This window comes from Larus michahellis, chromosome 15, assembly GCF_964199755.1.
Source record: "Larus michahellis chromosome 15, bLarMic1.1, whole genome shotgun sequence".
NCBI lineage: Eukaryota > Metazoa > Chordata > Aves > Charadriiformes > Laridae > Larus > Larus michahellis.
In genome coordinates, this window is record NC_133910.1 from 4346268 (window position 1) to 4361367 (window position 15100).

General features: G+C 52.0%; 1 protein-coding gene across 3 annotated transcripts in view; it reads right to left on the bottom strand.

Annotated features, from left to right (window-relative positions):
* The window catches only part of WHRN (whirlin), a 57504-nt gene extending 53074 nt beyond the window's left edge, over positions 1-4430 (bottom strand). For 2 of the 3 annotated variants that reach the window (XM_074608860.1, XM_074608861.1), the window contains exon 1: positions 3688-4391. In XM_074608860.1, coding sequence (XP_074464961.1) covers positions 3688-4293 — 606 coding nt within the window. In that variant the 5' untranslated portion in view covers positions 4294-4391. Of the gene's footprint in view, positions 1-3687 lie in introns of all 3 variants that reach the window. The other variant, XM_074608859.1, reaches the window with a different exon arrangement.
* Positions 4431-15100: the final 10670 nt, after the last annotated feature.

Consider the following 15100-nt stretch of genomic DNA (forward strand, 5'->3'; position numbering starts at 1 on the left):
ACAAGCACCTCAATTTTAGCCACTCTAGACAAATTATTACAGCTCATCAATACAAACTTCCAGCACCACTGCTACAGTATCAACTGTGTACTATACAGCAAGGCTGACGAAAGCCAAGCAAGCTCTAAAAATATAAGAGACAATACAAACTTCTCCGCTTACACCATAATTCAAATTACAGTGATCTTTTGCTAAAGTGTGCTCTTGAACGCTGGAATGATAGAGCTATAATTGTAATGGAGTCATTTAATTTTGATTTGGATGAAACAGAGAGCACGAAGCAGACAAGGCATAAAACTTCGCCGCTCACATAAAGGTTACGAAGCTGGTCATTAAGTGAATTGATTTGGAGTGCTTAGGTAATCTTGTCATTTAAGTCAGAATTCTATTTTTTATCTAATTTATACTAAAATATCTACAAACCCCATTGCACCGGTCACAGGCCACCAGTCAGTTTTCAGCTGGGACAGCATGCAGCTCATTACTTTTGTCTTCTTTGCCCAGTATCGTGGCAGTTTTCATTTGGTGCCATGATTCCACTTTTGGTACATCATGGCTCTGAGCGATGCCTGAAAATACAAGGCAGAAGAGAGAAATTGCTCCCACCCCACAGGCAGTGCCTCTCCTCCTACAGAGCAGTGCTGGAAACGGCTGGGGTACTCCTGCATGACCAGACACGCGTGAAGAGAAGGCAATTGAGCTATCACGATTTGTAAAATGAATGCAATAACTACGGCGTGAACGCTCTTACAAAATTATACAAGTTAAGAGTGTGTATTTATGCGCTGCTCTATCTAAAAAGCTGCCTCACTGCCCATATTCACAGCTGGGCATCTCCGAGCACCCTGACAGCCACAAAGTTGATTTCTGGTTCAGTAAGTTTGTCATGCTCACCCAGGAGAGCACGATGTGCCTGGGAGCAGTGGAAGAGCCTGCAATCGTCTTATGGAAGATCTCTGCAAACGTCTTATGCCCTGAAGAACAAGCTTTGACAACTTCTCTCACAACAACACATTCTGCATATTATGAATAACGATGCTGTCCTAGACAGACAGCTTCTTGCTGCAGGACAGTCAAGATGGAAGCGCAGCACAGGAACGTGCTCCTGCTCAGACAGATGGAGAGCCAGCCCATCACCACGCACACAAACGGGAGCTGTGCTTTAATCAGGCAGCTTCTGACAGAGAGTTCACATCTACTCGTCTGAAGCAGGCAGACAGCATTTAGGAGATCGAGCTACGCAGCCGTGGTTTTGTATTAAGACTCTCTCTGCTCACCTTTGTATTTGCTCACTCTATATTTGATCCCAAGTAGAGCATATGCAGAAATTCCAGGACCAAACCCAGCTCTTGCTACAAGCCTGTTTATCCAACATTTCCCTCTCCACTGATCCACTACAGAGCATCAGTGAAGATGGCAGGACACGGTGAGGTTTGCTCTGCTCGAGGAGACCAGATCACAGGCAGAGACCTTTGCAGAGCTGTTAACACTTACATCTAGACTGAGCCCGAGATCCCGGGTTTCAAGGCGAACCAGAGAACATGGGCCAAGCCACCCTGTACATCACCCCCTCTTGTCCCTGCAGCTCTGACACCCTGCACGATGTCCAGAACATTAGGCTGAGGTGTTTGTATCTTCACCCCAGGGAAATCCTCCGAAGGCTGCCCTTCAGCATCGCTGCATGCGATCCGCTCTTCATTTCCCCCCCTCCCAAATGCAGAATATAAGGACAAATTAGCCCTTACTTAATTTTAAAATCTCCAAAGGAACTCTTATACTGTGAATCACCCTGCCACTCTTCCCAAGGAAAGCGTTTCTGCCACCACTACCTGGGTCACAAACCCCTTTCCCAGATCTAACGAGCGCAGGAGCTCTAGAAGATGTCAGCACAACTGGGTGGGGGATGAAACTGTTGTTTAAAGAAGTCCAGCTCGCAAGCCGACAATTTCTCAGCTTCTTTTTCCTATCAGGATCACATTAACAAAATATAGCTCTTGTCACAGAACAACCCCTTGGCAAACTGCAGCCTACAGGAATTATTTCTGTGCAGGAAGCACTTAGTTTCACTCAGTATTAATTGTGTCTAAAAGACAATCACGTACATTATATTAAAGAACAAACAGAAAGGGATGTGAATTACCCAGCAGAGTGGGCTGAATTAGAGATGAAGTCGTTGAACAGACCAGAGAATTCCCGACACCTGGTTTCTACCCATCCCAACTCTGTAACCAAAATATGGAGGTTTTGGCAATCTTCAGGGCACCAAACTGCACGCTAACTTCTAAAAGCTTACAAAATTGTTGTCCTATCATTATGAATGAAAAAAAAAAGAGAATTCCTACAAATATTTTCTCTGGTCTCAAGATTATTGGGGACTCATTTCCATCCTGGAAGACAAGCCCTTGCCTGGGGCACAGATTTGAAGACGGGGCAGAGAGCAGGAAGGTTGGCAGCGAAGATGCTGTTCAAAGCCGTGCAAGATTAATGCACTGGCAGAGGAACGCACCACACGAAGCAGGCTGCGAACAGAAGTGCTTTAGCTTATTATGGAAGAATTAAAGCACAAACAGCTACAAAACAGTCCAGTCACCCCAGATCCCTGCTCTCCACGCACTGCCTACAAATTGCTGCCCTAGAAGTCTATTCTCCAGCTCAGTGGGTTTGTGCCGGGCACCACTGTGCCACGGGAACCCTCTGAGCTGAGCCCACCAGCTGCAAGATCATCTCTGTGAGTGATCTGGGTCACTCAAACACCGACTTTGGCTCAAAACAGTGAGCTTTAGGTGAAAACCACACAGTTTCTGGAGCTCCCCCACCTAGCTTTACATGGAAGCTTTTATCGATAGTGCCCTTGCTGTCATGTACAACAACAGGTCTCTGGGGCACGTGGAAACATGCTGTGCTGCGGGAAGAGCCGGGGACGCTCCAGTTGTGTAACTGTTCTCCTTCTCCCCCGAGGCAGTCGGGGGGGATCTGGGGGCTGCTCCTGCTTTGGGCTCTATGCAGCCGTGGAGGGGGCTGTTCTGCTTCTCTGTGCCTCAGTTTCTCCACCTTTGGAAGGAGAAAACACGGTCTAGAGGCTGGAGTGTGTGCCTTAAAACCCGGCTCCAGCTGATTTCTAACTTCCAGAAGGCTCCCAGGCTGGAAGGAAGGCACAAGCAGCATCACTACGTTTCAGAGACGTGATAAAAAACCACGGCTTGGCGCTGGGGCGGGGGGACGAACCTGCCGTGTCAAAAACCGCAGAGATGACGGGCTCACCGCCCGGCAGCCGGTTACCGCCCGTGCCAGCAGCCGGCACCGGGATTTTCACCGTAAAACTTTCGGGCTCCGCTTCCCGCACAGCCGGCGCCCGTCGGCCGGCGGGATGAGCCCGATCCCGGCGGCGGGACACTGCAAATCGGCAGCCGCTCCGCTCCGTGCGGCCAAGGGGGCTGAACGATGGGCTCCCGAGGGGGAAGGCAGACGGCGGAACAAGTCCCCGGGGGCTCCCGTCCCACCGGCTGCAGAGGCACAGAGCGGCTCCCGAAGCCGGAGGGGGTGGAGCAGGACGGGGCGCGCAGCGACAACACCCGGGGGAGGGAACGGGGGGGACCCGGGACACACACAGCGACCGGCCGCGGGGCGCACGGCGGACAAGCGCCGGGACGGGACGGGACGGGACGCACGGCAGCCGGTGCCCGGTACCTTGACAGCCTCGGCGTGGGTCACCCGGTCCAAGGACTTGCCGTTGACACCCAGGATCTGGTCGCCGACGCGCAGCCCCTCCCGCTCGGCTAAGGAGCCCGGTTCCACCAGCGAGACGTAGATCCCCACGCCGTGCTCGGCCCCGCCGCGGATGCTGAAGCCCAGGCCCTCGTGGGCCTTGCTCCGCCGCAGGGTCACCTGCCGCAGCTCACCGGGGACCACCGGCGGCGGGGCGGGGGCCGGGGGGGGTAGGTAGGGCCCCTCGGCGGTGTACTGGTCGAAGAGGAGCTGGTCGGAGCGCGGCAAGACGAGGCGGAGCAGCGGCAGGAGCTGCCGGCGGCGGGGCCCGTCGAGGAGGGCGCGGAGGGAGCGCACCAGGTCGCAGACGTTGCGGCGGCCGTGATAGGCGTTGAGGCAGAGGATGAAGCGCTCCCGCTCCGCCTCGGTCAGCAGCGCCGTCAGCGCCTGGTGCAGCCGCCGCACGTTGGCCGACAGCGGCCGGGGCACCGGCACCAGCCCCACCGCCGCCGCCCCCGCCGCCGAGCCCAGCGAGCCCGAGGAGGAGGAGGAAGAGTGCACCGACACGCCGTCCAGCTCCGCGCTCATCGCGCCGCGCCGGGCAGGGCACGACCGGCCCGAACCGGTGCGGACCGATCCGAACCGGACCCGACCGGACCCGAACCGGTCGCCGGCCGGCGCCGCGCGCGCCGCTCCACCTGGACGCCCGCTCGCCGGCGCCTCGCGGCGGCTCCCCAGGAAGTGACGTGCCCGCCGTTGCCGGGAGACGGGTTATACAGAGCGGCCCCGGCGGCGGCCCCGTGCCCCGCCCCTCCCGCCACACCCACCCCCGGCCACGCCCCCGCGGCAATTAGCGCGGCCTCTCATTAACGCCTCGGGGGGGGCGGTACCGCTATGACGGGGGAAGAGGAATCAGCCCCGCCCCCGGCCCGCCCGGGCTGAGGCCTGCGCGCAGCTCATCGCAGGAGTGAGCCCTGTGGCCGCCTCAGGGAGCCAGGCCCGGGGTGAGGCGGGCGCTGCTTCGCCGGGGGAGCCGCAGATCAGCCGTGGCACAGAGTCTTTCTACCCTCCAACAGGCACCGAGAACCGGGGAAAACAGCTTTTCCCAGGTCCAGCTGTCCCAGCCGAGGCCTCCACAGCCACCCGGGGCCCTGCGCCCCATGCAGCAGCTCCACAGGGCCTGCTGGAAGGGAAGGCAGGCCAGCGAGCAGGAGGACACAGCTTGTAGCCCAGGAGAACCACCTGCCTGAGGCACACAGTCCCCGCTACTTGACCCCTAGGGCTGGTTTTCTGTTGCCCAGCGTGGCAGACAGTGGACTGTCATTAAGTTATAGCACTGGTAATTATAACTGGTAAGTTGTAACACTGGTAGTTCAGCAGAGGACTTCAGCTCAGGCTTCATTTTAATGACAAGTCAATGGGATTTAGGCAATACTGAGAGGGCGTTGAAGCAATTTACGGTGTCAGGTTGGAGTCAGACCCAAACTGGCTGCAGTTAACCCGCTCCATTGAGCAAATACAGCCGCCCAGAGAAGCCCTTCCCGTGGGACGGCCTGGTGGTCTCCATCCAGCGACAGCCAGAATTACACACCGCAGCGGAGATCCACAGGGATCAGGGGATCACATCCTCGCCTGGGACCCTGCCACACGCCCAGCCACCCTCTCTCTGCTTCCACACCCCTGGCTGGAGACTTCATATCCAAACGCAGAGCATCACGATGCAAAGTCAGAAATCCAGGGACTACTTTTCCAGTTGTTGGATGAATTATTCCTTACCGCACAAGGTTTCAGTTTCTTTTACATCTCTGGAGCACTGAGCAAAGACCATTTTCCATCTCAGTCATTTGAAATCTTTCTGTCTTCGCTGAAGTGCTTTTATCCGCTGCGGTAGAGGAGGATTAAACCTTATTTATCATATGCATCTTGATAGCAATAGAATTCATTTTGTTCATGGGTATGATGGAAGAGCTTTAACAGCTGCATTACAAGTAGTTTTATGTATTAAAGCTTTGTTGGAGCTTTCAATGTCGTGTTTTAAACAAAAATAAACAAAGCAGATTGCTAATTGAAATTCGGGTTCTAACCGTGGGTGATAAATAAGCAGATGGAACAGCCAACATTACTGGAAAAAAGGGGCAATATAGGACAGAAAAGTGAGTAAAAACAAAAATACGCCAGCCAAACAAAATGAGAAGAGCAGGCAAGGTACTGTGTGTCTTGGAATTGCGCTCAAACACAATTTCAATGCTCAGTACCCCGCTGAAAGCCTCCTCTATTTAAAGTACTACTGTTACCACAAGCACTGCATCTGAGCAACTCCAACCTTTTTTTATCCCACAAGAAGACACCGGGTATGTTAATGTGAGCAGACACAGACGGAGCTGCCTTGGCGAGCTCCCGACGGGACCAGCACATCGCTGTGGCTTGGGCTGGGCTGGCCACTGTGACCAGTGACAGATGGTCTTTTACCTCTCCCCTTCAGAGAAGAGAGAGCATCTCCCTTCAGAGGAGAGGAGAGAAAAGGAGAGAGAGACTTATGAGCTGAAAAGAAACTAAACTACTTTAGTGAAATATTAATAATAAAATAAAAAGAATCATAGAATGTGTTGGGTTGGAAGGGACCTCTAAAGGCCATCTAGTCCAACCCCCTGCAGTCAGCAGGGACATCTTCAACTAGATCAGGTTGCTCAGAGTCTCATCCAGCCTGGCCATGAATGTCTCCAGGGATGGGGCCTCCACCCCCTCTCTGGGCAACCTGGGCCAGTGTCTCACCACCCTCACTGTAAAGAACTTCTTCCTCATGGCTAATCTAACCCTGCCCTGCTCTAGTTTAAACCATTGCCCCTCGTCCGGTCACTCCGCGCCCTTGCAAACAGTCCCTCCCCCCAACTTTCTTGTAGGCCCCCTTAAGGGACTGGGAGGCTGCTATAAGGTCTCCCCAGAGAGATAAGATTAATAAGAAAATAATGAAATATATACAATATATATAATCCATATTGAGCTCCTGGGATGATGATCACATCACAGTCTGGCGCTGGGAAAGTCCCAGACTGGACTCAGCGACAGACGGGAGCTGAACTCAGGAACGGGATTGATCCTGATCTGTGCGTTCCTGAAAGACAAACAAACAGACAGGGTCCTCCTCAGATGCCGGCCATCAAAGAAAGAGATGACCCTGTGATCCCTCAGCTTCTGTACTGAGCACGATGCAGATCACAGAATCACAGAACGGTGGGGGTTGGAAGTGACCTCTGGAGATCATCCAGATCATCCAACCCCCTGCCAGAGCAGGGTCACCCAGAGCAGGTGGCACAGGAACGCGTCCAGGCGGGGTTGGAATGTCTCCAGAGACGGAGACTCCACCACCTCTCTGGGCAGCCTGTGCCAGGGCTCTGCCACCCTCAAAGAATGGGATGGAATACCCCATTGGTCAGTTTTGGGTCACCTCTCCTGTCCCCTCCTCCCCACAGTGTGACCCCTTCACACATTTCTGCTTCTGACCCTCCAAAGGGGCAAATAACAAAGTTAGCTGAGCTCGGCTCTTACAGCAATAAGTATAAGCGGGAGCCTCTCTGCATTCCATCCCTTGATATTCACTGTAAATATCAGACCTTATCTGCTAGAAGCGGACACTCTCTGAAAAACATGCCGTTAATTTCAGAGAGGTACAAGAGGCTTAACCAAAAAGTAAAACTACTGAAACGAAAATTGGTTCTCTTTTACCTCAAACCAGGACACACATCCAGTTCTTCCCACTTTGGCAGAGCATGGCAATACCCCAACCACAGGGTACACAATGATCAAAGCTGCCCGTTTGGTCCCTGATATTTTGACCACTACTCTGGAAACTATCAATAAGCCAGTTTCCCAAGCTTAAGACAAGTTCAATCCAATGCTGCCCAGCAGAAACACGCACAACATCCACACGAGTAGCTACATTTGAAAAGAATTCTGTTTTCTCATTGCTGATACAGCCCTGCCAGGGGGGGTTGTTTGTCCTCAGGATGCCCCATCCAGCTGCCACCTGCCATAGGACAACCCCATGGCACCTCTCTGGAGCAGGGCTGGACGTGGCACTACTTCTAGTTTCTGCTCATGGAACACACACACACGAAGTTTTGATCCCCAGATGTTTTACAGATTTAGATTGCCCACATGTTGTGCAAGCTGGCTCTTCGACATTAACTGTCCAGCCAGGGACCCCCACTGCTTTTCCTTTGGAGAAGAAAGGGATTGAGATCTTCTTGTAGAACCTCAGCTTTGAAGTGAAGCTGATTAATTTCTAGGGGCTTTATCCTTTCCACTGCTTTAAGCCCTTAAGCCATGCAGTTGAGAGCAGCACATGGCCTGGGGCCAGAGGGGAAAGAGGGGGTTCATCCAGCTCTGGGGCACAGGAGTGTTCCCAAACCCAAGTAAAACCTCTCAAAGCTTTCCCAGCACAAGTAACACCGCTGAACCAGTGCCTCGCACCGGTGTCGAGCTGCATGGCTCAACGGGCCAGGTTCTCACTACTGAAATCAAAACAGTCCTTTCAGAAAGGGAGCTCTGCCAGCTGCGGAGGTGGCAGCAAGAGCTCAGGGCGGGAAGTCAATGGCAGGCACAAACGGCATCACTCTGCAAACATCCAGGTAAGCGGGCCTTTGGAGCTGAGGTTAGCGAACCCCGTCAACATTCAGAGAATGAGTCAACATTCATTCCTGGGGCAGCTCCTGGTCAAACAGGACCTTTGTTAACCGGAGGGGCTACACAGCCACCGGGAATGAAACTCCAGCACCCTCACACACAGCCGGGAGCTGCAGGAGCAGCTGGACACTGCGTAGGTTCAACCCTCAAACAGCATTTCACATCCAACGCCCAGCTCGTGCAGCAGAGTGCCTTACAGCTAGCAAGAGCCCCAAAGGTGTTATTCATTTTCTTTTTTAAAATCAGCTTTGCAGCACAAAATAATCCGATGCATTTGCTAAGTGCCAGATGAATAAATTGCCTAACCTTTCCACTTTAATCCATTGTAATCACTTTCCAGAGCACTCTCTGAAAAGCGAGCTCCGTGCTTCCAGAGCAGCTGCGTTCCTAATTAAAAGGCACTGTAGCAAGAAGACAAGGAAAGGTAATTCTGGTTGGAAATGCCTTGCTGCGGAGTCGGAGCACTGGGCTGAACGGCGAGGAGGGCCAGGGAGGCGGCAGCAGCTGCCTGTGCTGCTTAAGAGAGTATTAGGAGATGGCTGGCGCTCGGGGCTGCCTCTTGGCTAAATCCCCGTTTAGCAGATTGGCTCCCAATCCCCTGTCCCTGGCCGGCTGGACTGGTTTGTGCGGCTTCAACATGTGCTTTCCTCAGCATGGGCGAGAATCGGCCGGGTGCCGCAGGTAAGCGGGCTACGGAAATAGCCAGCGCAGAGGCAAAAGCATCGTGAGGGGTTTCTAACAGAAATCCTGGGCTCCGCAGGCTCCAGCATCACCTCTTGCTGCAAAGCTGAGTCCAGCGTAATTTAGGTGCAAGTTCCCCGCCGTGCTGGGTGCTGCACAAACAGCAGAGACGCATGCTCCGTCTCTTCAGCTCCAGGTATAACAGGCAGAAGTCGGATTTAAAGAAAAGCCCTAGGAGCAGTGAGAAATCATCATTTCAAGGGGGCTTTTCTGAGCTCTGAGTTATGAGCACAAAGGTAATCCACTCGCAACAGGGATGTTTCCAATTTATGGGCACTGCCGTGCTTAATCAGACCGAGTTCAATGTGACACATCCCAGCAAACAGCCAGTGGCAGATGCCTAAGAGCGCGGTTCAACCTGAAACAGGTTCAATTGAGGGGGAATTTGTTGTTTTCCATTGTGCAAGAGAAGATCAAAGGCAAGAATTTGAGCTCCAAACCACCGAGACATACTGTTTCCATTGGGTGGACACTGCAGGATTACAGTTTATCAGTCATTTAGACACTGCCCGGATTAAAACGTTAATCAATTCAAACAGAGAGCAATAGTTTCACCTATATGACCAGAAATATCTTGGTTTAATGCCATTGGAATGCTTTGATGCTTATTAAAACCTGAAGTCAAGGCAATTCAAATTAAAAACAAAGCCACATTTTGGGAAAGCACTTGCTTTAGATAAAATTATGTTTTCTGCTGGAAAAAAAAAGCCCCTTCCAACTAAGAAGTTTCACACCCAGATTTGCCCGCAGTGATCTCTCCGCTTTGCCAACACCACTGAGTGTAACCCTGCATCACAGAGCCAGGCGACTTAAAAGCTGCAGTCCTCCCCTCCCCGGCAATTTCTTGCACTTACGCTCTCTCCAGTCCTTTTTGAAACGCCTGGAAAAAAAAAAAAATGCCACTTGCGTCATTGTTTTGTTTTTTTTTTTTTTTTTAAGTGCCCAGCACAAATCATCTGTAAGTCACAGTGCTGGCCTGGATGTTACGGACCGGCAAAGCAGAGACTTGCTGAGGATCAGTCTTTGTCCTTGCCTGGTCTCCAATTTGGGCACTTTGGCTGTTAAACTGGGTGTATGAAGGACACGGAGCCTGTTCACGAGGGCTGACCGTCCTTAGGTGTGAGAAGCGAAGGTTCTGGAGCAGTGGTGTAGCCAACACCTGCAGAAGGAGCCAGCCTTAGGGGTGCAAGTAACTCGCTCTACAGGACCGGCCTTATTTATATTAACTGTGGAAATTGTCAAGCAAATCCAATGTTCTCACGTAGATGAGCTGGCTGGCAGAGGGGGAACAGCTGGATTTGCACGTGAAGTTGCAGGATGCTTTGACGAAAGGGAGAGCACCGACCCTTTATCCTCGGTGTTGCATGATCTGGGGTCTACCTTGCACGTGGATGGTGCCGTGGTACAAATTTATGCCTCCAATCCCAAATTCTCCTCCTGCTTGGTCCATCACTTGCCCACACCAGTGGTCTAAGGAGTCTCCACCCTTCAAGCAAGCCCTGCCTGACACCGGGTGTCTGCACACCAGAGCCTTGACTTCTCTAGGAGCTGCCGTTGCGCCCACGCCAGTGCAGCACGTCACACCTGGGCTGTGGTACCTACCTACAGCAGTGACTGTGGCTGGAGAGGACCGAACGAATTGGAGGGAAGTACAATCCCTTTCTGAAGAGTTTTCTTTAATATATCTGACAATTTCAGAACCGGCCGGAGCGTTGCAGAGCTCATTTGCACAAGTTCAGCCTCCCAGCAGGTGGGAAATTCTGGGGCTTCACTCACACTGAGAATCGACAAACCTACACAGAGCTAATCTAAGTTGAAGATATTTATCTCATTTGAAGACGCTTACCTAACCCAAATAAATTTATCTAAGTCTGCTCCTTGTGGAAGCCTGTCAGTCCAGCAGGATTTATGGTCTGACCTCCCGACCGCATTTTCTGCGGCGGTGGAAATCCAGCTGACGGACTGCAGTTCTACACGCGATCCCCGCAGGTTTGCATCAGGAGCACAAGCGGGTCCAGCAAGCAGGATAACTCAGCTTCAAGGTCTGATTGCACAGCCGTGGGGGAACAAACACATCCGGGGAAAAAGGGAGGTTGCTCCTTACAGCTGCTCCCTGAGTCGCTCTGCTTTTCTGGGCATCTATCACAATAGAGACTGTCCCGTGTCCTAGGGGCAAGCGCGACACAAAGAAGTCACCTGGAGGAGCTCATTCCTGCTGCGACAACCCTGAAATATCACCAGAGTACTCGGCGACTCTCTCTTCCTCAGGCATATTCATCACACCGGAGGTTTTGCAGCGCTGAGAGTTTTGCTCCACATTCAGCCATTGCCACAGAGTTTCAGGGTTGAGAAGTTTTCCAGCTTATCCCGTAGGAACCTGGAGGTGAGCGAACCTTCCCAGGAGCATCTCTCTCCCAGTGGGGATGATTTACACCGTGTTTCTTCCACTTACTCAGAGAAGTAATAGGGTTGTAGGGTCACACTCATCAAAAAGCATCAGCACTCATCTTCTCCAGCCTACAAACCCATCTCTGCCAGGCTGGAGAGGGATGCTCTGGGCTCTGTTATTACAACACTGCAAGACGACAATCAAAAGAACAGAAAAAGGTTAATGAGGTACTAATCATTATTGATTTGTAGTATATAATGCAATAAATACCCGCTGCCATCGATTAAACGTAGCAGGGCAAAGGCATCTAATCAATCACAACAGCCATTTGATTTTCCCCCTTTCAAAATTAATTTCATACCGTCAGGGCAATGCCAAGAGATGCCAGAGGACCCATCTCTAGCCCGAGGAGCGCGGCTGGCTGAGCCGCTGCGGCCTCAACTCCCTCCCTGCCCTGCGAAACCTCGCCGATGGCGTTCCATGAGGTTTCATTGGAAAGGCTCCAGTAGGGAATTAGGAGCAACGAGGGACAGGAAGAAAAAGCAGGACAAGCTTGAATCCTGGATCCTTTCTCTGCAGGCTTTTCCTTGTTTGCCTCCAGCCCCAAACTCATTTTCTTGTCAAAATTAAGCATTTCGTGGAACAAATATTGATTTTGGTGAAAAAGCTGTTCCGAAAGCTGAAAGTTCTCCTAAAGCGAGAAATGTCCAATAGAAAACAAAACAAAAAAGTCTCAGTTGTCGTAACGTTTCTGAAACTCCCCAGAAGAGAGGGAAAAGGGCTCAGATTTCTGGTGGGGAGACCAAGATGAAAGAAACCCCCTACAACCGGGTGTAGATCCAGCCTGCAGACGTGACGGACGGCAGCACGGTGCCATGCTGAAGCCTGGGTAACTCCAGAGAGCATGGCAGGGCATTCCTGCCTGCACCGGACAGGCAAGTGGCTTGGCTGCCAGTAGAGGATGAGACTAATTAAGGCTGTGATCCCCTGACTCACACACACTAATGCCTGTGGATAGATCTCTAATGCTCTCAATTCATGCTCATTAGCACAGGCAGCAGAGACAAGACAAGCGTGTTATGTCATCGTTTAAATCCTGTCACATTTCCCCAGTGACTCTGATTACATTTTAAAATATTTATTCTCTCCCCCTGCGGCAGGATGGGCTTGCCCTGGAAGCTCTGAACCCAGCAGATTTGCTCCAAGCAAAGCTCCCACATGTGGCAGCAGCGAACCGATGCCCAGCCCTCCCCTTCCCCGTGCCCTAAGGAAAGTGGAATCCCCCTGGTACGAGCTTTGAATGCCTCAGCTCATCCTTCCCTAATTTTCAACGTGACTTTACATCTCAGACTAGAGTTAAACTAAATATTTCCTAGTCACCTTCGCATGAGGAGGGAGAACCGCCCCAGCAGACGTGTGAGCATGTGGCTGTGCATCTCAGTACGTCAACAGTCGTACTCCAGTTAAATAAGCATAAAACACTTTTGCAAGCAGAAGCCGCCAATTCTTCTTGTAAGACAACCAGCAGGAGTGACAAGAATAAATATTTATAGACACATCTTTCACTAATCAGTACCAGCTCTATTTATACCAACCCTCCTTATCCCCAGAGGATGGTTTCAGCCTTCTGCCCTCCTGAGTCTTTCCTGCCCTCGTTGCCCAGTGACATGATGGTGACGGGGCAGTTGGTGGGGTTATAACTCCCCAGGGGCTCCGGGCAGCCAGTAGCTACTCAGCAGCAGTGGCCTCAGAGAAGAGTAGGGGGGGATGTGAAATAAGCCTTTATGCTTTGAACCCTGGGGCAGAACGCTACCTTACGGCACCAGTTCCCTGCTCCTGTCCAAGGGGAAGGAGTGTCTCCCACTGAGTTCAATCTAGGCTGGATCAGGCTAGTTCATTCTTCCTAGGAGCCAGTTATTTCCATGATCATTTTGCAGAAGCTACAGAGGGAGAAGACCTGGCCAGGAGCACCCTCGCTAGCCCCCAGCCACAAATCCAACCCCACAGCACATCCATCCCATCCCACTCCTGCTTTGTTTCCCCAGCTGGGCTGTAGAATAGATGGTTTTGTAGGTCCGAGACCTCAGTGCTTCTGCTTGTCCTCCCTTTAGCGCTGCACAGCGCGCTGGCAGGCACTAGGTGAGGTTTTTTACTGCAGGATCTCCCAGGGGAAGGGCTGAATTGCTTTCGTTACAGCAGTTGTGGATTTTAGATCTTGCGTATCGAAGCGGGGAAAGGAAGAAATAACAGAAACCTGGACGGAGTCACATCTGCATTAAGAGAAAGGGTTTACACTAGATGGCACCTGATCTCATCATTTTAGATGCAAAGAGTAAAACCACTAGGATTATTGTACAGAATTATGTTATTCTTTTACTAGGAGCTGGCTTTGTGGCCCTCCCTGAGCTCCCAGCAGCAGTAAGGCATGAAGCGCAGCGCGCTGCTGTGAATGTTAAACACCCTTTGCATAACCCCAGTCTGAATCTCTCTGGAGATACTGGGGTACCTGGCTTTGCTCGGCCACTTTCAAAGGCTAAAGCATGGCCAGTCTTTTTTCAGCAACTTGAAGCCAAAATTCATCTAACCTGAAGAACAACCTCGCTCTGTGGAAGCGGAGGGAGTTAGAAGGGCTCTGTCGCTCACCGATTTAACTTGGTGTTAACAGGCAGCAAAGATGCTGCAGGGCCATAACGTGGTTAATCCAGCAGATACAAACCACCCGCCCTGAGCACAGCACTACTGCAACCGCCGCTCAGGCATGCGGGGACACTCCAGCTCCGCCGCAGAGCCCAAGACGTGGCACAGATATGCCAAACCCAACCGCAAGCTCAAGCCCCTTATCTCAGCTGCTTCCTGCAAGGACAGGGACAGCCCCACGACAACAGCTGAAGACGCGAAAAAGCAGCCGTGGTCTTTGCAGCACTGACGCATGAGCAGCCCGAGGACCTGCCCGTTGCTCCGAGGAGGGTGTGGATGGAGGTCTTGCAGGAATCCCTGCTCCACACGGAGCGATTCACACTGATTTCCTCTGAGAGAAGAGGCACATGCTGCCATCTGGGCAGGGGAGCAAAGGAGGCTCAGCCTCAGGCTTGCTCCTAATACAGCATCCTCTCTGCCTCCATCACAAAGACCTTCCACTGCAGGTGGCAGCTGGCCTCAGTCCATGGGCACAATTAGTGACCATTTCCTGAATTACCAGCCTGAACATGAGCTAGAGCTGCCCACCCCATCCAGTTTCTGCCCCTAAACACTATTAATGAGATTCCCATCTAAATAAAAGCTGGTAATAGCTAGATAAAAGCTAAGCGATGAAGTGATCCCTTCACAGACAGGTGACAGAGCCAGCAACAGGTCTCAGCCCAACATCCCGGTCCCTCATCTCAACTATTCTGCCTCTTGGAGTCTACTCTGGGTTAGGGAAAGAGATTTCTGCTCCTGGTACCTCCCCAGCACCTTCACAACCAGTCTGGGAGCGAGGTCACTGTCACCCCGCTCCGAAGACATTCGGAGGGAAATTATTCTCTCTCTCCCAAGCACAGATAGTCATTGCTTCAGCGGGAGGCAGCAACTAGATTACATGAG